This window comes from Cheilinus undulatus, linkage group 2, assembly GCF_018320785.1.
Source record: "Cheilinus undulatus linkage group 2, ASM1832078v1, whole genome shotgun sequence".
In the NCBI taxonomy this organism is placed as follows: Eukaryota; Metazoa; Chordata; class Actinopteri; order Labriformes; family Labridae; genus Cheilinus; species Cheilinus undulatus.
The window spans coordinates 28,436,307-28,461,093 of NC_054866.1; the positions used below are offsets into that span (position 1 = coordinate 28,436,307).

The window sequence follows — 24,787 nt, forward strand, 5'->3', positions numbered from 1 at the left end:
AAACATCTTTATCGTGATACACCAATTTTTGAGAGGTAGGCTACTTGTGGCAGTTCAGGCTTATCACAATTAAATTAGTCATAAAATGTAAATGTTGTACAAAGTATGTATATAGAGCATATAATATACATGATGTCAAACAAAATAAAAGATGGTACAAAATGAGGAAGACTTAGGGAGAATACCATTTAGAATGATTTTAAATAAATGTGATCATTGGGGCAAAAAAGATACAAAGACATTTGTCTGCTTCTCTTCTTGAAAAAAAGCCTCTGATGTATTCTCACAAGAAAAACATCTACAGTTAATTATCCTTTCAGACTTTAACATCACCTTATATCCAAATACAAACCGTTTTTTATCATCATTGTTATTATTATTTATTTTGGATTCAGTTTTGCTGAACGGGAAGCAAATTTGAAACGGTTGTAAGTTTCATAAACTTTTATTGGACACAGAGCTTATGTTTAGCAATAATCCAGAAACCCATTGAAAAATCCCATAGGCTCGACGCCGTGGGAATCCATGCGACGCGAACTTCATAATAATAGTAATAATAAAATAATAATAATAATAATAATAATAATAATATCTTGAATTTATATAGCGCCTTTCAAGAAACCCAAGGACGCTTTACAGGAACTTCCGGGTTTGCCTACAAAATTACGTCACGACTGGAACGGTCTTCGTGGTGACGTCAGCACGCAATGCCATAGAGGCGTGACGTGTCGAGCATCCAGGAAGAGAGTTGCAGTAGCGTTTGCCCAACGTGAGTCCTGCTTGTATTCTAAACAGTTATAATCTCTCATTAATTCAGACATAATTCATAAAAGGATTTATCAAAAAAAAAACCAGGAAATCTTCAGTAAAGGTAGGCTTAAACAAAAATACGCCACAAATTAGCATAAAATGTAAACTTACGGCGAAAACAGGTTCACAGACACCGTGACTTTTTTTTTGACTCAGCTCTCTTTTCAACAGTACCAAAAGCTCGAAGTTTACAATGCTGATAAGCTAGGTTTATTTTCAGTGTAAAATAAAAGTTCTCAAATCTTCAAGTTAGCTGCTTCAAATTTAGTGATTGCTATGTTTGTGTAACAGCTGCTGCTATAGTTTACCTTCTCGGTGCTTATATCTCACCCCTTCCTTCCTAATTCAGAGCTCTAATCATGGCTCTGAATAAATCCATGCATCCCCGAAACCGCTACAAAGACAAACCACCGGATTTTGGGTACCTGGCATCCAAATATCCAGACTTCCAGCAGCATGTGCACACCAGCCTCGCAGGGAGACCAATGTGAGTAACCCAAACAGAGCACTGTTTATGTCCTAGCTCAGCACTCAGACAGCATTTTTTCATCCTTGATTTCAGCTTTCATCATTACCATACCTTACATTTATACCGGACATCTTGGTTTCTAACTACAGGAGGGTTTTTTACCTCAGGAAATTAAAGCTCAAACACTGTAATTCTTTTTTATTCCAGTGTATTTTATTTACCCATTTGTCATGAAGTGATGAATTAATTTTTCTTAAAGTCTTTATTTTTGTGTGGGGAAAAAAACAAAACTTGCAGCTCCCCACATGAAGTTAATTTTTAATCCTTGATTTACAATCGTACTCCCACAGATCTTGAATTAGATTGTGGCTTTCCAGGCCATGAGGGCAGGGGTTGAAGTATTTTGTTGCTGTAGATCATCTACCGTGATTTGTAGATGACCTGGAAACCTTGGTATCTTCGTACAGTCACACACAATTTATCTGTGTATGTGGTTATTCAATTTAAGGTAGGGGGGTGATGAAAATTTTGGAGTTTCCTGAAAAAATAAATAAAACAGGAAGTGAGCTGGAGATGGATGGAAAATAGGTGAGAAATTCACGGACAAATGGGAGTGTTGGCAAGTACAGGTTTTTTCAGGGATTACAGGGATTTGCCATAATACACAGTAGGGCTGCTCCAGCAGTTATGCCAAAAATCAATTTTAATCATGATTAATTTGACTGATGGAGAGTTCAACAGCCTGCACACTTTTTTTAGCAGCGTTGGTTCGGAAGTTGATATTTGACATTCAGATCCCCCACAGACATGTAGAAAAATCCTTATTGATGTGCTTTCAATGCATGGACCAAGCTATCTAGCTACCTGAGCACTCATTACTATAAACATTTGATTCAGCAACAGTGAACAGCCTTCCTTTGCAGGCTCAGTACACATTTCTATTGTAACTAGAGACCCCACCATCAGAGACGTCGCTGTGAAACTCAAGGATTGTGAGTATTTTAGTATCTTTATCTTGGCTTGCGAATAAACTATGTTTTTCTTAAAATTAGGCTGATATCTTTATAACTTTAGTATTTACAGCAATGGTTCTCAACGTATGATGTAAAGGAGGGAGGGTGTGTTGCATTTACCGCACATAACAAAACCTATGGACAAAATAAGCACAACATAGCATGACTGGAGTAATTTAGTGTATTCTAAATCACATACTTCTGTTCGTATACTTTACTGCTGTGTAATTCAGTAAGGTACACAGCACTAGTCTGAACAGGGTAGTGTTGTCCCAAATTGTGCACTGATGTTTTGCACTTAGAGTGACAATGGATAAACTGCCTACTTTTTTTGTGAACAACTTTTTTATTGAATGGATAAACTGCCTCCTTGATCTTTTTCTGCTTCTTTTGGTAATGCTGAATTGCAAACTGATGTAAGGTGAGTGTTTTATTTTAACACTACTTTCTCAAAGGAAAGGAACTTATTTCATTGCTTTAACACCCCAAAAATTTGATGACATCCTCTTCTCCTTCTCATACTGGCTAAAAATGTGATGGCATGTTGACTTCACAGTCCCTCTATCGTTTTATTATGAAACCATGTTGAGAATTTTGTGGCATTGCTTCCGCTATGTTATTGATTTGGTGTTTGTTGACGGTGGGAAGTGTCCTTCTTTTCCACACTCAAAAGGATGGTTTTGAGTGAGGGTCAGCTGTTACTAATTTTTAAGGCCTATATTGATACCAATTATTAGTAGTGTATGACACCAATGACGGATAATTGGAATAGATATGCATTCATTACAACAAACAACATGTGCATGGCCTCTGTCAACATAAGAAACAGCACAAAGCAACACAGGAGCAGCAGGAAAACACCGTGATGTGACACCATACACTCCCTGTGTCAGTGCCACCCAGGCCTCAAGGTTGTTTGCTTGGCTGGTGACATCTAGCCAATCAGATAGTGTTATGGGAGGGTAAGGGATGATGAAAGATTGTGGAGAGTAAAACACAGCGAGAGAGGAAGACACAGCTTGCAGTGGAGTCAAAATGCACCTTTTAATTTATTTGTTTTATCAATTATGGATAAAATAAAATGCTGATACCGATTATAAGAAAAGTGCCAAAGTTCGGCCTCAGTAATCACCAAGGCAGATAATCAGTCTCCCCATAGTTTTTGGTGCACCAGTAGTTTTGTCATTCTTTTCAATGTGGCACTGTTACACTCAAAATATAGGTATTTAGCACAGAAGTATGCGATTTGAAACACGTTGATGTTTACTCTTGTATATCATGTTTTCTTTATTGATAAAAGCTAAAGCATAACGGCAGAGGCTCACTAATTTAAAACTTAATACTCGTAAAAACACAGACTAGGGGCTCAGCCTTCAAGAGGAGTTAGGGCTCATCTTTTCCAACAATCTTCCAATTAGTGGATTCAATCTTCTTAGCTAGAGCTGCACTCATACGGATTATGGCTTCATCTTTCAAGGTTACTCAATCCAAACATGAATATAAGGCTATAACATCATGCACAGTATTTAAGAAGCATGTCATTAAACATCTCTGTTGATTTATTTCATGAACATTTGCATTTAGTAAACAGCGCTCCACTATCCATCCATATAATGTGAAAGCAACATTTTTTCAATCACTGCCTTTTAGTCGCATGTTGTTTTACATCGTTTTAGAATAAAAGAAGAATAATGTTTGGCTGTAGAGTTCAGGGGTCTACACATGGCTCTTTTTCATGAACTATACTGAGCCGTGAACTCATACATTATGTTAGAGTCTGGCCCTGAGGACCCAATTCAGCAGCGCTACGGCCCCAGCTGACTCAGTCTGATCTTTACTGCTCATTCAGCTTCTGGCAACAGCAGGATGACGACAAAGCCTGGACACATGATTAATGAGCCTTACATCAAAAGATCTTTTTCCTTTTTACTCCATCCTCTGTTTGTGGGTTCCTTCTTTTTTAGTGAGACTTCTCAAAGTAAATGTGAGCCACAGTTTCAAAAAGAAACCCCATTTCATGAATGGATGAGTGTGTCAATCAAAAAGTGCCCCGTTAGTCTCCAAACATACAAACTATAGGGCTTGAACATGGCTTGTGTGTGAGTCTCCCTGAGAGACTGAGAAGTCATGGTGTGAAAAAGTCCCGGCTGGAGAACAAAGGTGGTGGGTTTGGTGTTTATGTCAAACAGTGTGAGCTCATGAATGCCTTTTTTTTCTATACCTGTAGATGTGGAATTGTGAGCTGTGGTTTACATAACTTAAATCAATGTGGATCTTTATTTCTTCTCATTTATGTAAAATAAAGACTGATTAGCACAAGTATACATACCCAAGCTAGCATGTTTGATCATGTTATCTAGTTAGTCTGCTGTTGTGTGCCTTCTAAAGTGATTAACCTTGAAAACATTTAAATCCGACCACTGTTTAGCAGAAAAAGGACAAGTGATACAGTGAATATTTACACTAAAGCCTGCATTCCTCTTGATCTAACAGTTTTAGACTACAGCTGTTGTTCACAAAGAGAGCTTAAGTTAATGTCAGTATGTACCAGTGTGCTTTAACTTCTTTTTACCAATACCTCTACAGGAATGAGAATTTTGTTTGTAGAATAAAGACTGAATAGGGTCATATATCTAGCATTATTGCTGCTTCTTGCACAAAGACATTTTTGAATAAATGTGGTATTCATATTTGTTATAAATGCAGTGACTGGATGCCAGTTTAGCTCAGTTGGAGAGCAGATGCCCACAGAGTAGAGGTTGACTGATTACCAGCCTGGCCGATTATTGAGACCAATGGCATTTTGCAGATTATTGGTATTTTACTTTACAGATAATCTATTAAATTAATTAACCAAAAATGTACTGCTTTTGCTCCACTGCAAAATGTGTGTTCCCCTATGGCTTTATTTTCACATTCTCACTGCATGTCCTGCATGCAACTCAATCTGATTGCATGGAGTAGGGCCTTATAAAATCCATTTTTTCCATTTTAATTTTTTTTGGAATTCTGTTTGTTTACCTTTACACTAATTTAACCATAAAAAGAGCATCCTGTTTATGTAAATTAATAAAATTTTCACTTTTTAAATAGATATAACCTTGAATTTATTGATAAAGGGGCCACAGTTGGCCCAGGAGCCATTATTTGGATAACCCTGATATAAAATAATTATAACCAGTGTAATGGTCAGATATTTCCAACATGTTAAGACACATCCATGTGTATAATCACCTCCTAATGTAAATAAAGAAATCCTTCCGTTCTCTCAAACAGAAAGTGATAGTAACTTAATAAAAAGGTCACATTAAAGTTAAAAAGTTCAAAGAAAACCTGTTACCTAAAATTTTCTTTACTCTCACAGTCCTGTGTTGAGCTGCGTGATGTTTGCTGGTGTTTCATGCAGCTGCTTTGACATGCTATTATTGTTTAGGAGGGGGCGGGGTGAGTTTTTATGAAATGTGCCGCAGTTTAGTGTTCCCCCTGAACATGTTCCCCATACATATGTTCCTCTTTCTAAAAAACACAGCATTTCAGCCAAATTCATTCAATTTCCGTGATTTTCACATTAAATAGTAGATACCGTTTTTATTGGCCAATTCCGCGATTCTGTCCGCGATTCCATTAACACAGAAATCATAGGGCCTTCCATGGGTGCCAGCCAATCAGCCCTTAAGCCTGGGTACCACTGACAGGTAGCGTGTTGTATCACTTCTTGTTTTCATGATAAAGCTGTTTTTTGCTCTGTGCCATTTGTCATGCTGATAGATCTAGAGCTAAATTGTTTATTTTACTTAATTTTTGATCATACAATTTTACTTTTGCCACATTAATTACATTGTACATCATAATAAACACATATCGGCTCCAAATATTGGTTATAAGTCTTATGAACTACTGAAACCAATATTGGTCGACCCCTAATACAGAGGCTACAATCCTCAACACACAGGTGAGAGGTTCACATCCTAATCCTGCTGCATGTATTTCCCCACTTCCTCCCCATATTTCTAATCTCTGTTCAACTGTCCTATCTAATAAAAGCCAAAACAGAAAAAAATCTTTATAAAAGAAAGAAAGGGATGCCGGATCAACTCACTTGGTGGAGGGGGCGCCCATTTGGTTCATTTTGAATTCAATACCTGCTGTATTTTGAGGCCTATTATTTTTGAAAAGGAGGCTTTTATGTGAGTTTTGGGATGTTACATCACACTGTGTAACAGTTTCTCCTCTGTTTGGTGTCACTGCTGAACAACCATATATTTGTTTCCATGGCAACAGCACACACCAAAATTGTGCTGATGTAAACTTTGCTGACCGTCTGTTTACATGCTCACTATACACACAGCTGCTCTCCCACTATGTTGATGAACAGAGACACCTGAATGGATGGATCACGAGGGGCCCTGCAGCCTCTGACAATACTCCTAATTTCTTCTAAATAAAACACAAGATACTTCTGCCCAATAAAGAGGATCAGCGCTCAGTGAAGAAATCCCTAATCCATTACTATTTGCCACCGACAGGTAGTAAGAAACCTGCACTTCACCAGGGTTGTCAAGTGGGAACCCTCCTTCTTCAGTGTTTTGTCCAGTTAGTCCCAAGACACTTCCAGAGGGCTGAACAGTGATCTACAGAGTCCCAGAGCCACCCCCTCCATGCCAGCTCTCACCACCCACCATGCCAGCACAGAGATGTCATCTTACCTATCATACCACATAGCCCACACAGCCTCAACAGCATGCCACCTTCAACAGAGCCAGGCCCTGAACATGCAAACTCCAGGTAGTGACAGTGCCGATACTGCCTTCCTTAACACCATTCATGATTACAGTGCAGCAATTATAGTACAAACATCTAAACTGCTCCACCTGTTCACTGTCACTAAAGTCTTCATTATACCGTCTCCCTAAGCGCTTTACTGGCTTCTCCCTTATCGACCATATTTCTTCCTCATCTACAAAAAAACTTCCTGTCAACAATCTTCCCTCTGGATACTGAGATACTCTTGGACTTACTAGGCTTGATCTTTGTGCTAGCCCACTTGAGACTCTTATTTAGTCTCTCCAGTAGCCCTCTTGCCCATGGCACTGTCGTGGTCACCAGTGTCATGTCATTCATGTAAGCCCTGATTGGTGGGAAGCGCATACCATCCTGTAGTCTCTCCCCTCCTACCACCCACTGTGAAGCTCTAACAATGACTTCCATCGCCATTGTAAAGGCTAGAGGGGAAATCGTGCAACCTGCCATAATACCTATCTCTAGTCTTTGCCAGCCTGTCGTAAAGTTTGCAGTACTAATACACAACCTAACATCTCTGAAATACATCTTCACTAAGTTTACCACCATCTCTGTCACTCTAAAGAAATGAAATGCCCTTCAGATAAGACTATATATGAGGTACTGACCCAAATGCTTTTGCTAGATCTAAAAATACCATGTGTAACTCCCTATTCTCTGCCTTAGCTGCCTGAATCTGATGCCAGATCATACTTGTGTGCTCTATGTACCCTGCAAAACCTGGGATCCCTGCTTTCTGCACTGTTTTGTTTGTTAGTCTATTTACTTGTAAATAACTTGATAACCTCTTTGTCATGATGCTGAAGAATATCTTCCCCTCCACATTCAGGAGTGAGATGGTACGAAACTGGCTCAGATCAGAGGACTCCATCTCCTTATGAATCAGGATCCCCACTGCTCTACACCAGGCTTTTGGGATAGACCATTTCTCCCAGACTAACCTTAATAACCACCACAGGAACCTAAGGACATCAGGCGTGGTTTTTATAAACCCTGTAGGGGACTCCGTTTGGCCCTGGGCCGAAGAAGCCTTTGCATGCCTTACTACATCCTGCACTTCCTTCCACCTTGGTGGTTTAACATCCATACTAAACTCCATCTCCCCTAGTGGTGGCATGTCGGGTGGGAGGCCTAACTCCCTGTTCTGTCCTGGAGCTGAATGCGTTCTTTTTAAATACTCCTCTACCTCTTGCTTTGATGCTCTAAGCTGCCCTCCCTTTTCCTGAATGTACAACCCTTTAGTAAACTTAAAAGGATCCCTATAAAATGCTGTCCTACTCTGCTCCTTAGTTGTTCTGCTCTTACCTCTGCTCTGTTACCAGCCTATTTCTTATCTCCTCCTGTAAAACATTAATTCCCGCTCTTTCCTCTTCTGTAGCCTTCCTCCACTGTTTCCTTAACTGTCTCTTCTCCATTACTAACTTATCTATCTCTTTCTGTCTTCTAGATTTAGCTGGCTGCACCCTCTCAACCCTGTTTCTGTCATGCACTCCAAATCTTTCTACACCATGTGCATATATCATATCTCCTATCTTCTCTAGCTTGTTTACCATCATGCCCTTGATCCCTTCTAATGACATTGCAAGGTCCCTATTACCTAAACCTCGCAGGTAGTTTTAGATGAGACGGATTCAGGCTGATGGGACTAACTTTGAAAGGAAAATGGCAATTGCACAGACACCGCATGAAAAAAATCTTCAATGATCATTGTAGTCTCTAGTTAAGCTGCTTCATCAAAACAGTGAAAGACAGACTACTGTTGACATGGCGGGCTTGTTACAGCTAACAGTGTACTGTTGTGTTATCATGTGGATGAAGATTTTTTTGAGAACGTAGCACTATTATTAATGTTATTTGGGCTTTTTGTCTTATTGGATAGTATAGTCAGACATGCACCAAACCAAGACAATCCCATAACAAGTGGGTTGAAGACCATAGCCTCTGCATGTGGGTGTCCGCTCCACCAACTGAGCTAAACTGGTGCCCAAGTACAGGGTTATTTTGAAAAACAAATGAGGAGATACTCCATTTTCAAAAAAATGACCTGCCTATCTTTGGACTAAGTCTTAAAAGCAAAATCAGTCGGTTAAGAAAACAAGTTGTGGTATCATATTTCGAGGTACTGTTTTGGCTCGGGTAAAGACAAAACTATAAACTAATTCCCGCCTCTTCTGACTCTGGCTGAGCACATTTTTAAATATATTTCTGAAAAGTTGGTTCTGTTGTTTTTTAAGACACGTCATTCTGTCATTCCTTCTCATTTAGACGTTATTGTTGTTCTTTGTAAATATTAACGTCAGTCAAACAAAGCCAATAAATGATGAGTCTAGGAGCTGCCAATCATTGTCAGACTTTTTGTTTGAGGTCTGCCGTTTATCCATCAGGACTTCAACGCTTTCCTTCCTTTTTGTTTTATCTGAAACGGGTAGCCCGTCTGCTCTGAGAGGAAACCTCCTGTTATTGTGTGTTATGCAGATGAATGCGGACATGATGGCGCTGTAGCAAATCTCAACATCTGTGTGTGACGGTGAACATGTTGGTGTGGGCTGAGTCTTTGTGGCTATGAGGTTACTACAAGTCAATCATTTTACAGTGGGCGTACCGTGCATGTTTGGGCACGCTGTGAAACTCCACCTGATGTCCATCTGTGACAGGTGATAATTATCAGCCTGGAGTGTCCCACATCTGTCCGTCAGACAGAAAGATGATGGACAATGGGTGGATGGTGTTAATGCAGGAAAGGAAATAAAACAATGGTTGGTTGGTTGTTGTAGATGAGAGTGCATGATCTAGTATGTTTATCTATTTGAAGTCCAAGTTCTTCCATTTCATTAAGGGGGAGCAATGCCCTGGTCTTTAGGGACTTTGGGTTTGGAACTGAAGGGTTACAGGGTCATCAGGGTATTACAGAAAGTCTGCTCTGGTTGCTGCTGATTTAATTTCCCAAACACTGCTGAGGTGCGCTTGAGTAAGGCACCAAACTCCCCGCTGTCCGAGTGTGCTCTGACATCTCTCTGTTTTTGCATAGCCACCAGATCCTGTGTATGCATGTGTGTATTCCTCACCTTTGTGTGTAGTAGGAATGCACAATTAAATGTACAATAATTACAATCACAACATGGCTAAGTGCAATATCCTAATCACCAGAAGCTGCAATTATTTTGATGAAGATAAATGTGCCATAAAACGGCATCATGATGAGGTACTGCAGCACCGCAGAAATGTTCTGTTTTCCAGATGCAATCAATTATGAGTGCTTGATCATTGATGTTTGGTAATAAAGTTTTTCACGTCCTTGAGGGAACATCGTAGACTTTTTCTGGACAAAAGAGGTGGACGTGCTGACATTTCACAGATAGTTTCAGCAGCTCATTAGTGAAGCTGTAGTCAGGTAGTAGTTAACACTCTTTTTCTGCTATATGAATGAACATACAGGATTTTCACTTCATATGTGGCACCAGCTCTGGCTGGCCATCTGCAGAAATTTTGCTACTCTCCTCCATCAGTCTGTCATTCCATCAGTGAGGGATTAGTGTGGTTTTGTATTCCCAAATGAATTCATCTAGTGGGTTCTTTAAGTATTTAAGAAGTGAGTTAGGGATGAGCGTAATCTTGGGGAGACACTCACGCAATCCCTGGGGGAGATACGCCTCCCTTCATTTTGGGATCGTCAGTGGAGAGGACTGATAGCGGCCGACAGAGAGTCAAGCTCAGACCAGAGACTGCTGGAGAAGAAATGTGGTGGATGTAATTGGAAGTGAAATGAGGACTAAATAAACCCTGAAACAGTCTGGATGTTGGTTTCTTTCAGTTCTCAGGGAAAGGAAAAGGGGGCTCGGATCAGGAAGATAGAGGGGTGGGATTAAGAGGTGTGAGTGGGTATTAAAAATGCAGCAGCCTGTGTGGAATTTAATTTGGTAGTCATTTTTTTAAGAGCTGAAAGAAAATCAACCGAGAAGGATATTCACTCCAGTAATTCATGAAATGTTATATTTTTTTACACATTCCTGGCATTAGAGACAGCATGGATGAGTAACTGTTGATGGCTATGCTAACAAATTAAACTGATAAACGTAAACCTTTAAAAATGAACTTGATGCCCAGCAGAGACATTACCATACAGACCTTTTTATTATCTGATGGGAGCGAGGGGAAGTTGTGGCCTTAGGAAGGGCATTATTTTTACATATTTCATTTTGTGGAGAGGAAGTCATGTGCTCTGTGACTTCTCTGTCCTTCCCTTAATCTGATACAAAATGATTTCTAAATGGCAAACCCTCTGCTTGAAATCCTGTTTAAAAAAAAAAAAAGAAACTGGGTTGTCATACAGTCCACAGGTTTTTGCTGCAGATTTTATTGGGCCATTCCTCACTTAGTTCAGTCCAGTGACTCTCATATGTTTCAACTAGGGCTGAAACGATTCCTCGAATTATTCAGGTGATTCAAATCAAAAAATTCCTTGATACAAATTATCTGCCTCGAGGCTCTGCTTAAATCAGTCATGTATCCATATACGCCCGTAGCCTGGACATCGCGCCGTTTGTTGCTCGGCGTGCTGTGTTTCACACGGATGGCTATTTGTGAGGCACAATGTACTTGTTTTCGCTGCACGACTCGCTGGAGTGAGACAGCGCTTAGTTTGTGTCTGCAGACTTAAGGGAATTTCATAAACTTCTAGTTTATTGGCCCGACGGTTTCACGGAACATCATCAGGCGTCAAGATTCGAGTCCTGGGCTTTCCCCCTCTCTCTCTCTCTCTCTATCTCTTCCGCTAGCGCATGTCATACATTTAATCATAAATTATTTAAGACTCAGCGCACTGACGTCTTGATTACAGCGTATTTTTCAAAAAGTGTCAGCATCCCAAATAACGTTATAAGAGTTATATTGATAATAAATTGACACCAATTAAATAGAAACGCGCTATTGCCACAGACATTGACTGAGACTAAATAGGTCAAAGTTCATCATCATGTAGTCAGAATTCAACAGGTCACAGAAGCAGCTTTATCCCTTAAAATGTGTTCTCCACGTCAGTGGGTGGTCTTAAAAGGTCATATTTTTATGGTGGATGAACTCACAAACCAAAATGTGCTAAAATTGAAAGTGAACACACTTTGAAAACTAGACCATTTCCTGTGATCTAAAGGTTGACCTTTCAGACACCATCAGACCACTGTGTGAATGATGGAGCTTTATTGTTGCTAAAATGTGAAGTATTACACACATGTATAAAGTGGTGGATGTTAAAATGATGGTGTCCCTTTACTTTAATCGCTCCAGCTACAGTACAGTATGGCATGTAAAACAGTAAGCCGTATTAACATTTAAGTATTAGCGGTAATAGCAGTTGTAGATATCAATAATTGCTTTTTGACATGTTAGACTTCCAAGCCGACATATCCACAATGTAATTTTCACTAGTAACAATTCTAATTAAAGATATCTACAATTCATTTTTCACTAGTGGAAATGCTCATTGTAAACATCTGTAACTTAATTACAACATGTAAAATTGTGCCATTGACTTCTATTCAAATTGAATTACAGATATCTGTAATTCACATGTAATTCAGAGTCGACATATCTATAAAAACACATTTTGACATGTCGCAATTCTAATTAGTGATATCTACAACTCAATTCTCACTAGTAAAAATGTTAATTCTTGATATCAACAATTCTATTCTTACTAGTGACAAAGTAAATTTATGATATCTAGAATTGTTCTAACATTACAAATATCATAAATTAATTCTAGATATCTAAAATGCATTTCTTACATGTGGAAATTACATTATTGATATCTTGACCTGGAATTGTTACATGTAAGAATGTAATTACAGACAGCTGGAATTGCATTTCAGATATCTGTAATTACATTCTTATATGTAATAATTATATTAGATATATCTACAATTTTCTTTTTAACATTTCAGAATTGAATTGTTGTTATCAAAAATGGAATTAATCACAAACTTTTTTTACTAGAAGTTAGTTGAAGAGATTTGTTTAGATTTGAGATTTCTGCTTGTTGTGATTTGACAGGGTTGCAGACACCTTGTTTTATTTGTCAAATTTATTTAAAAGAACACTAAAATTAAAGAGATAATGATTGCCAATTTTTGTAATTGTTTTTTAAAAATGGATTTTTATGGTTTTGGTCTTTTCTCAGTTTGTCTCTGTCTCAGTCTTGACTTGGTCTTGACCCCCAGAAGTCTTGGTCTTATCTGGTCTCTGGCAAGTCTTGGTCTCAAAAAGTGTGGTCTTGAGTACAACACTAGTTACCACTCTGTTTTATGGCGTCTTTGCCATATTTAAGTTTATGTCATAATCGTCAATCTACCCCCAGTTCCTTAATTTCTTTCAGAATTAAAGCAGGGTTGTTGTTTTTTTAATCAACTAAAGGGATTTTTCTCCTGGAACCACACAATTGAGCTCTAGCCAAGGCAGATATTTGTTTGGGGCCCCTAGCTGGCAAGTAAGGGGCAACTGAGTGCTGACAAACTTTAAACAACAGCAGTGAATTAAAATGTGCAACTATTGCAATGACAGTAGAAGACCGCCCTATGGGGGCCCCTTCTGACAGCACGTTTGTTTGTAATATGGACATCATGGGCCACTGTCCTCATCCAAGTAATAAGTAAAAACCTTTTGTATGGTGTAAGGTGCACATGGTGCATCGATGAAAATCACAGTATATATGGACACTTTACACTCTGCAGTTGTCAGTACAGTACAGAAAGTCTATTCTAAGAATTTATTCACTTTAGGTAAACACTTTTATTCAAACTGCAACAAATGTTTTTTTTTTTTCTATTTTTTATTTTTTTATTTTTATGGGGTAACAGGAGCTCCTGGAGAAAACCTTTCACAGACACAGTGGACCATGTGCCGCCCTGACAGACAGAAAGCTACCTCCTATCCAGCAGGACTTTCTTTGACCCACTGTGCTGCCCAGGCCTGTTACAGCCTCCCTGAATCTGGAGGAGGGGGAGGGCAGAGTGTGGCCAGTCTCCGGAGGTCTTCCATTATCTTGTCCATCTTGTACTGGCGCCAGCATGATGGAGTGAGGGCTTTTTTGAACTCCCTCCATAATGACACGTTTTCCCCTGCCTCTCTTAGTAACCTGGGCACCTCTCTCAGCAGGACGATGCAGAAGTGCGTCTTCTCCTCCAGCTCGTCCTCCAGGCTCTCCAGCCGCTCGTTGACCGCGTCTCTGCTGGAGGCCTCCTCGTTAATTTTCTGTTCCAGCATCTGGATCCTGTCCTCCGCCTCTGATAGCTGAAGGCTGACACCCTGTAGTTGGTTTTTCAGAGTGTCAGCCCTCGACGTTTCAGCCTGCAGATGACTGGTCTTAGATGCTATGAGGTCTCTCCCGTACTCAATGTCTCTCTGCAGGACCTGGATGTTGCCTTGCTCAGTCTGCAGTTTGAATTCCAGGTCACGGACATAGCTGGTCTGTACCTGCAGCTGATTGGTCAAGGACTCTATCTGCAGGGAGGTATCAGTGTCCTTTCTAGAGGCTTCTCTCTGGAGGACCCACATATCCTTCTTGAGAGAGTCTATCTCGGCCGACAGCCTCTGTCGGACCTCCTGAGCCTCTCTCTGCAGGGAGTCAGACCTCGACACTTCATCCTTCAATCGATCATTCTGAGAAGACACAAGATCCAAGAGCTCTTGTATTTTCCCAGGATCAACTGATTCCTGCTCTGGTGCTCTGGAGGCTGGACGTGAATTCTCCAGCTGCATTCTGAGGTCTTTTATCTCCCTCTCCTTGTCCTGTTGGGCCTTTTCCTGAGCCTTTATTTGATCACGCTGTAAGTCCAGCTGACCCTTTAAAGCTTTTAGCTGCATGGCTTCTTTTTTGGAGGCCTTTTCTGGCATGGTCTTGTTCCTCTGCTTCAGGACCTCGTTCTGAGCTCTCAGGGTCCTGGTCTCCTGTTCCAAGACTTCTATCTGAGCTCTCAGGGTCTTCTCTTTGTGTGAAACCCCTGAGGCTTTGTCCTGGAGCTTTTTATTCTGAGCTTCAATGACCCCGATGAGCTCCTCTTTGGTCTTATATGGATAAAGGCCAAAGTTCACCTCAGTGAAGGATGGATTCAGGTGCTTCAGCTGTTCCTTCAGCATCCTGATCTGTTTTTCACTCTCCATCCTCCTGTTATGCTCTGCCTTCACCGCCTCAAGGAGATCATTAATCTTTTTGTCTTTTTTGTTGTTCTCGGCCTCTAATTTGGCTTTTGATTTTTTCTCCTCTTCCAGCTTGGAGGACACGTCTTTTAGCTCAAGGGACACCTCTTTGAGTTTGCCAGTCCGGTCTCTGAGCTTACTCTTTAGACTCTCAATGTCCCGCATCCAAGGAGGGCGATCATGGCCCTGTAATGGTGGGCGAGGGGGTCCGTATTGTTGATGAGGGGGTCCATGGTGTGGTGGACCAGGGGGACCGCTGTACGGCCGATATGAGGGTCTGTTATTTGGTGGGGGAGGGGGTCCACGGTTGGGATGTGGTGGTCGTGGGGGTCCGTGATAAGGGTAGCGTGGAGGAGGGGGTCCCCGGTAGTGATTTTGGTACTGCCTGGGACCTCCTTCCTCACTTTCTTGGGGAGCATGTTTTTGCTCCTCAGTTGTGACCTCTTCAGCCTGGATCTGATCGCTGCTTGTCTCAGGCGTTGTATCGACCATTTTTTCATCCTCAATCTCTATAGACTCGGTGCTTTCACATTCCATGTCCATTAAATCCCCCCAGCTAATTGAACAAGTCTCTGTGTTTTCAAATTCCTTGTCCATTATATCCCCCCAGCTAATTGAACAAGTCTCTGTGTTTTCAGACATTTTTTTTGTTTGAAAAATAGCCTTGAAATCAAAAAGTCTGAAGACTTCTCACTGAGCGATAATCTCTGATCTGCTCTTTAAATCTACCTCGAAATCAAAAAGTTTGAAGACTTCTTGCTGCTCGATGATCGCTGATCTGCTCTGTAAGTCTGCAGTGGTTGAGGTTTGCCTAGTATATATAGCCTTCTAAGAGTGACACATCCAAGCCATTTGCATTGATGATGTCACAATATGTCTAATTCCATTTAGGAATTCCACCATTTCCTTGGTTACCAATTTGAAATCAAATGTAAACAAACATGGCCGCCCCGGCATTAAATGCAAGGTGCAACACTAATCAACGGTTCTATCAGGAAAAATAAAATGACTAGTGCTGTTTTGAAATGTCAGTAAATTGTGTTTTATTCAGTTGTAACTCAGTAGTGTTTTAAAGCTCCTGTGAGCCGTTGACGGTTCCGCAGGCAGATTCACTAAATTCAGGAAATTTTATCCTGTGTAAACGGTCAGGAAGCATCTGAAATCCCAATGACAACTGAACACTGGGGAAAAAAAAAAAAATTCAAAAAGGTTGGGGCACTGGGTGTAAAAGGAGCATTCTAGAGAGGCAGAGTCTCTCAGAAGTAATGATGGGCAAGAATGAAAGTGTTCAAAATTATAAACCATGTTATACCAAGAGCTGAGAGTGCGGCAACAAAGGGTCTTTTCACACTTGAGAGCCAAGATCAAGGTTCACATTTTTGGTGCATTATATATAAACTTGTAGGGCTGAAACGATTCCTCGAATTATTCTGGTGATTTGAATCAAGAAATTTTGGGGCTTTCTCTCTCTCTCTCTCTCTCTTTCTTCCACTAGCGCATGTCATACATTTAATCATAAATTATTTAAGACTCAGCGCACTGACGTCTTGATTGCAGCGTATTTTTCAAAAAGTGTCAGCATCCCAAATAACGTTATAAGAGTTATATTGGTAATAAATTGACACCAATTAAAGAGAAACACACTATTACCACAGACATTGACTGAGACTAAATAGGTCAAAGTTCATCATCATGTAGTCAGAATTCAACAGGTCACAGAAGCAGCTTTATCCCTTAAAATGTGTTCTCCATGTCAGTGGGTGGTCTTAAAAGGTCATATTTTTATGGTGGATGAACTCACAAACCAAAATGTGCTAAAATTGAAAGTGAACACACTTTGAAAACTAGACCATTTCCTGTGATCTAAAGGTTGACCTTTCAGACACCATCAGACCACTGTGTGAATGATGGAGCTTTATTGTTGCTATAATGTGAAATATTACACACATGTATAAAGTAGAGGATGTTAAAATAAATGTGTCCCTTTAATGACAAATTGGAAAATAAAAATAAACTACAATAGAAGAAATAAAGTGTTGGCACCCAAAATTTCCTGGGAGAGGATCCTTAAAACCCCAAACATGGCATAATCTAATGTCATTATTTAACTTCCTTTCCTTGTAACATTAAGAAATTTAAACCGTCATTAAGAACTTCATTGCACTTTGTAAAATATATTTTCTTTAAAGAATAATACCAATTTTTAATATAGAAGTAGTTCATTTAAGGGACCCAGCTTCTTTTCTCATTTGTCTAGTACTACTTCTCTTGAAAAACCCAAAGTGACTGATTAAAAAATGCAGTATTTCTTATTAGAGTACTCGATTAATCGTCAGAAGAATCGACAGAGTACTTGACTACAAAAAGAATCTATTACTGCAGCCCTAGTTTCAACATTGTCGTTATCATTGAATGGATATTGTCGAGCATCACATTTTTTGAGTAATCATGCTAACTCAACTCCAAACTGAAGACAGAGAAAACTGACAAACTAAGAGTCCAATACGGTCAATCCAGCAGAATTCTGAAACAGTCATTCCCTGGCCAACAACGTGCCTGCTAAAAAGTTCCCTTAAAGTGGTTTAAGGTCAAAGTGAAAGATCTTCCAACTGATACAGGAATAACGGTTCAAAAATTTTTGCTATGTACTAAAATATAGACTATTGTTCTTAAACAGAAATAGTCTGATCATCTTAAGTGCCATAAATAAAAGCCACCACTATTATATAGACCAGTGATTCCCAAAGTGGGGGTCGCAAGACATTGAAGGGGGGGGGTCGCGGGATGCTTTTGATAAATCACAGAGAAATTTCATCTGATTCAAATTAATAAATTTTAGCTATTATTTTGAAAAATATTGTTAAAATGGGTTCAAATTAAAATCAGACGGCAGTTATCAGGTGAATATGGGGGTCCCTGATCTCTGAAGATGTTTTTTGGGGGGATCAGGGGCTGAAAAGTTTGGTAACCCCTGATATAGAGTACATAATTTATTTCAATCAGTTCACAATGTAATGAGATTTACGTGGAAACTTACTACTGAAGTACTTTTAAAATAATACAAAAAGGAGCTCATATTAATGTGACTACTTGTTACTCATTGTGATGCATCAGGATATCAAATGAAATTGTTGATGGGAAAATCATTAGTGAATCAAACTGTGGTACTAGCTAAGAAGCACAGTCCTACATAAAATCAAAATGTCTAAGCTTCTACAACTTGACTCAGATCAAAGCAGAACAGTTGCTTGTGTTAGTTTGAAGCAGACATGTTTATCGATGGTCCACCTACTTTCTTGTCATTTTTCTTTTACGCTGTTTTTCACCTTTCCTCCAGTAATCTGCTATTCTGCATTAAAAAAACTAATCAGGAGAAGGAAAACATCAACATAAAATCATCATGATAATTATCACAACAGAATCAGTCTGAAAAAAATGTAGTTGAACTTTGTAGTTTCACCCATCTGATAACATGGAGGAGGTGGGGCGTTTGACCTTTACTGCAGCATGTCAGCAGGGGGAGCTCTAGATATTTTGACTTCACTCCCTGGCGGCTGTTTTCACGTCCGTTGTATTATATAGCCCATGGTTTCATCTGTATAATTCTATCAGAAAGTATTGGTTTTCTCTTTTTATTTCCATAATTAGGGACAAATGTGCATTCCTGTTATGGTAATAAACTGTTGGTAAAGCATTTTTCTATATTTTTTTAAATGATATACAAATGTTAAAGGTGAGAAAAAAGGTCATGTGACAACTTGTCATTTTCTAAAACACAAATGTATTCGTCAAACAAAATTCATAATTGTAGTGATAATATTTTTAGAAAAACAGTGATCTCAGCTGTTGTTGCTTGTTATAGTGGGATTTTAAATTAGCCAGGTTTTTTGCAACTTGTCTGCACTAAAACTGTTTAACTTGCTATTGTAGTTTTAATTCATTCAATTTTTCAGTGATGCACTCCTCTCTGCTCATGTGAGAGCTGGAAATGAACATGAAAACACCTGACACAAGAGAGTTGTGGCTAATAAGCAGAAAAAAATCCCTGCACACTAAAGTGAAGTACCTTGAAGGTCACCTCTCTGTGGACACAGGCAGAAAGAGCCTGTATGTGTGATCGTGTATGTGCATGCTGATCATGTAGTGTGGAGGTGAGAGTGATCTGTTTGTCTCAGCACAAAACTCCACTAAGCTCTAATGATGCCTCCACTCCATCCATCTGAAGAGTTTTCTGCCTTGCAGCAGTTTTATCTCTTCTTTTTTACCTGCAGATCCCTCTTCCTCCACCATGAGAACAGTACAGTATCTTCCACAACTTTTTACCCCCAGGTTTGTCCCACTCTGTTTCCCATCGAACACGTCGTAGCCGTAAGCATGCAGCGATGCACCTACGTGGCAAAACAGGGCGTAAATTCGCGGGCACGCTCACGCTCTGTCTGGCATCAGCCATTGTTCCAGCGTGGCCAGATTTGCGTGCTCCCTTCATCTGTTCAGTAGGTGGGGTTGCCATGGAGACGTGGCTTCACAGTGCTGCTGATGGGAGTGATCGGTTTACACTGCACACACACTCTCTCACACTCTTCAGGCTAAAAATAGAGGACTGGCCTGAGCAGCCTCTCTCTTTCTGAATATTGATCCTTATCTAATGATGCCTCTGAGGAGGAATGAAAGAGGACAGACCATTTGAGAGACAGACCGTCATTTTAGAAAGGAGTGAGCATTATGCTGATGCATTACTTCTCTCTCATTAAGCTGATTCTTCCTTAAAGCTTAGGATGTCGTCAAAGTGTCTGTGTCTTCTCTGGTTGTTCCTCTGCACATGTTGTAGTTCATCCTCAGAGCAGCCAGGTGTTTCTCTGAGAGGTCACACTCTCCTCTGCCGCTAATTAGACCACACCATTAACCTAATATGTTCATTATCTGAAGAGACAGCAGGTAAGATTGATGTCACACTCTACAGGTAAATCACTTCTCATTTGTACCTGCCGTACACATGGCTGCTGGAGGGTGTCAATGAATTTATCAACCACTGATTTTATAACTCCAATTCATAACAAATGTTATCTTTACAAAGGCCGCAGGTCTTGACTGTACTGTTTGTTAAAGTATTTAGAAACCTAACGTTGACCCAACATGAGCACAGCACTAAGCAACATTTAGCAAAGTTATCAGTAGCAAGGAAAAGTCTTCTTTTAACAGGTTGAAACCTGGAGCAGAACTAGAGTCAGGGGTAGTTTATTGATCCTAAATGAAGCAGTCAGCAACCAGAAACATTGGAGCAAGAAAAACGTCAGTTTTCAGAGATGAACATTAGAAAAATGGCCTCAGCTACATTTGCTGAGGGGTTTAATGCCTACTTTTAAAAATACGAGAGTAGAAAGATAATCAAGAGCGAGGAAAGAGGAAAGAAGTGTATGTAATTGCAGTTTTATCCTTTCATACGGGAATATTGTGAAAATCTGGTTATTAATTCCTTCATTATTGTGTTTGATATCTTATGTAAAAAAAAAAAAAAGTTAATGTGAAAGATCAGAAAACTGCAGTTCTTTGAATAATTGCCTGAAGCTGGCAGTAAAAGCAAAAAACTCCCCAGTAAGCTTCATATTAAGATGCACAATTTATAGCAGAAATAAACCTGTGTACAGCCTTGTACTAAAAAACATTCAATAGCCAATTTCTTTATTCTCACTGCACAGGGTTGGGTTTATTTTAAGAGAGGAAAAAAAATGTTCTTTATAGCTTATCTGGGCTTTTATGTGAATCGCACTCCAGGACATTGTGGATTTGCTTTGACTTCAGTATTTCAGACTAAAGACCCAAAACTACACAAGTCAAGTGGGACGTAAGCTCAGCACACCACCTTCTTTTCTGTTTTCTTCCTCATCAGTGAACATCTTCGTGTCCTGACTTGAATATGTGTCAAAATCAGATTTAAAAATCTTCACACTGCCATCACTCAATCTGTGCTCAGGCTGCTTCGTTTTCACAACAACGTGACCAGGGTCCAGCACTTCTGCGCTTCTTGATTCAGTATTTATTGATCACTCTACTGAGGGAAAATGTGTTTCAAATCTTGCTATTGACTGATTAATTCATGTTTTTTGACTGGATTCTGACCCTTAATGAGAAAGACAAAGGGCCTGCAGGAAAGCAGGAGTTAGAAAAGATTACTTTAAAAGTTTAGTTTTTATCGTGCTTCAGAGAGGCTTAGACAGACTTTGGTTTACACCATAGCAGGTGGGCCAAAACTCAAAGCTGTGCCAAAATAAATAAATAACTAAATTAACCTTGGCTCCTGCTGGACTTCCATTATATTTGCCAAAAGGCTGAATTGGCCTCTTAATTTTGAAATAAGCCGTTCCAAAAAAAAAAAAAAAAACCTTTTTATTAATCTTGCTGTATCTTCTGGATCACTGAGTGGGTTCTCCATCTGTACCAGCGGTACATATAATGTTTTCTGATTGGTTCTTCTCGCACTGAACTATGGAGGCGCCAGACGTTGCCATCACCACCATGAGTCTAATTACATCTGCCAAGGTGTGAAAGCACTCAGCAAAGCTTTAATTACACCTATCTCGCCCACTCGTTTTGTCTGCCGTGCTCGTGCCTCTTGGTGTGACAGCTGAAATCATTAAACATGTCGAGAAGAAAACGACGAGACAGACGAACATGTGGGACTGAGAGTTGGGAGGAAAATGTGTGAGGTCTGTGGATTGTTGTGAATTTGAATTTCATTGTGATTAACAGAGGGGTTGTTTGAAATGATGGGCTGCTTATCTCCTTATTGTGCTCGGTATGTGTGCATCTGAGTGTGTGTGTCCGTGTAATGTGAATTAAGGGGGTTCAGTGCAGAGAGCTGCAGAGGGTTAATGAAGAGCTGCATTAAGAGAGTTCACTAAATTACTGTCATGCTGCCTCATTGGTAAAAGTGAGAGGATCAGCAAGACAAATTAAAAATCATCCTGAAAAAGGATTCAGGGTTTATATGAGCTTGTTTTATTTTGTAGTTTGGCCACCAGTTCTCTCAGCCATTAAGACTTTGCTTTGTTCAAGCTAAAAGCTAAGACTTAAATCTATAAACATCTTCTATGAAATAAAGGGAGTCTCTGATGAAGCAAAAACAGCTGATCCTAAGCTTTTGTATGTGCAGGTCAACCAAACTGGATAGGCCAAGAAAAAAAGGAAGAATCTTTGAATTATTCCTCAGAAATTGAAATAAAAAGCCCAAAGCCTTAATTTAACCCTCATAATTGATCAAACAGGTTTAGATTGCAGACCAGACAATCTCTGTCAGTTTTCAAATGTGAGAGTTTAGTAGTATCAAGAGCACCACTATTTACACATGCAGATATTCAAAGTGCTGTACAGGGTTTAAAACGTAACATTTATCATAATGCGAGTATTAAAAGACAGCAAAAAGACATTAAAATTAAACTGATTAAAATTTTAGAAATCAAGATAAAAGAAAGTTGCTTTGAGCAAAAAGAAGAGCTTTAAAAATGTATTTTTTAAAATACCCTCACACTGAACATCTGCGCTGTGTGGCTTCCAGTGTTTTGTTGCTCCTAAGTACAGAGTCTTAACTTCTCAATGGATACACATTCACCTGCTGGTCTTGACTAAATTTTGTGGATTTAGGGTTTTATTTATACTTTATTTTAATTTTTTTTTAAGTTGACAGAATATAAAACAACACTGTCGCAGACAGATTCAAACAGGGGACAAAGAAAATACAGTTATATGCCAAGCCATACATATCTTTGTAGCTTACAGATTCATAATGCACAAAGGTTTTCCAGTGTGACAGGAGTAACACTAATAACATAAGGGGATACAAGCAGATCAGCACAGATTATTCTAATATCAACTTTGTTTCCAGTGATAGAGGTTTTTCAAATCTAGCATAGGTTATCGCCTCTTTGTGATAGGTACGTTTCCCATTTCTTCCACAGAGCATCACACTTTTCCTTCTGCAGTCTTAGACAGAAGGTCAGATTTTCCATGCATTGGATGTTTTTTAACTATACCTGCCCACTGACTGATCGTGGGTGGTTCCCTACAGAGCCATCGCCTTGTTATGGCCTTTTTTTCTTGCTGTCATAAATATTCTGAGGAGGTATCTGTCATTTTTAGGGAGTTTTGGGTCTATATTTCCTAAGTAGAAAGATAAACAGGTAAATACAAAACCATAGCAGAGGACTTTTCTAACTATAGTGTAAACATTTTCCAAGAAGGGTTTGAGAACAGGGCAATGCCAGAATGTATGTGAATGATCTGCCATAGAATGACCACATTCTCTCCAACAATTGAGCTGGCCACTGGATTGTTTTGATTTTTGTTTTGGTGTTATAAAAAATCTGATGAGGTTCTTCCATGAAAAATCCCTCCATGATTGTGAGACTGTAGTAGTGATTTGTGTGTTGATCATATTTGTCCAGTCCTCAGAGGAAACAGCCACCCCCAGTTCCTTTTCCCATTTTGCCTTTACATAATCTGTTGAGTTCCCTCTTAGTTCAGTTATAAACCTGTATAATTCACCTATAACCTTTCTTGAACCTTTTTGTTTTATAAGCCTTCATGAAAATTTGTGTAATACCTGAAAAACTCCCCGATATAGACCCTTTAACATTCTGAACAAAGTAATGACAGAATTGGAGGTACCTATAAAAATCCTGTCGAACAAGGCCATATTTTTCTGACATATTTGAAAATCCATTCATTCCTGTTCATCAACCAACAGACACAGGGCTGTGACTCCCTGTCTCCTCCCACTGACTGAACCCTCCATCCTTGGCAGCAGACATAAAACCTGGATCATGGATTGGCCATGTCAAGATTTTAGTTTCTTTTTGAATGTTAAGTTGCCTCATTAAACTAGACTAAATAGCTAGTGAAAAGCTGATCCACTGACTCTGGTATTATATTGTTTGATGGTAGATGGCTGTACTAGCAAACTCTGTAGGGGTCTGTTAAACAGTGAGAACTCCATGGTTTTCCATTTTGCGAAATATGTTTGGTCACACCAGAGAATCAGTGGTCTTATCTGTGCTGCAAGACAATAGTCTTTAAAGCAAGGCAAGGCAATCCCTCCACTGCCTCTTGGCAACTGTAAGGTTTTAAATCTTACCCTAGGGGGTTTGCCGCTCCAAATGAATCAAGTTATTATCTTGTCCCAGTCTCTAGATTGGTTGTCAGGAACTTGAATGGGTAAGGACTGAAATAGGTAGAGTAATCTGGGTAAAATAATTGTTTTTATCACCATTGTTCTATTTCCAAGATCCAGAGGTAAAGATGCCCATCTATTGAAGTCCTGTTTTATTTTTATTGGTGTTTGTATGTTATTTTCATAATAAAGTTGGGATATGTCCTTTGTTAATTTCACACCTAAATATTTCATACATGTAGAATCCCAATTGAATTTGTACATATTTTTAAGTTCTGGTGATGGAATAAAATGGATCACCAGAGCTTGTGTTTTATCAATATTTAGCGTGTAGCCTGACAG

At 39.5% G+C, this 24,787-nt stretch overlaps 1 protein-coding gene across 2 annotated transcripts in view; it reads left to right on the forward strand.

Annotated features, from left to right (window-relative positions):
* Positions 1 to 687: 687 nt before the first annotated feature.
* The window catches only part of mettl16 (methyltransferase like 16), a 43,670-nt gene continuing 19,570 nt past the window's right edge, over positions 688 to 24,787 (forward strand). The window contains exons 1-2 of one of the 2 annotated variants that reach the window (XM_041797527.1): positions 688 to 769; positions 1,160 to 1,297. In XM_041797527.1, the coding sequence (XP_041653461.1) occupies positions 1,170 to 1,297 (128 nt within the window). In that variant the 5' untranslated portion in view covers positions 688 to 769; positions 1,160 to 1,169. Of the gene's footprint in view, positions 872 to 1,159; positions 1,298 to 24,787 lie in introns of both variants that reach the window. The other variant, XM_041797517.1, reaches the window with a different exon arrangement.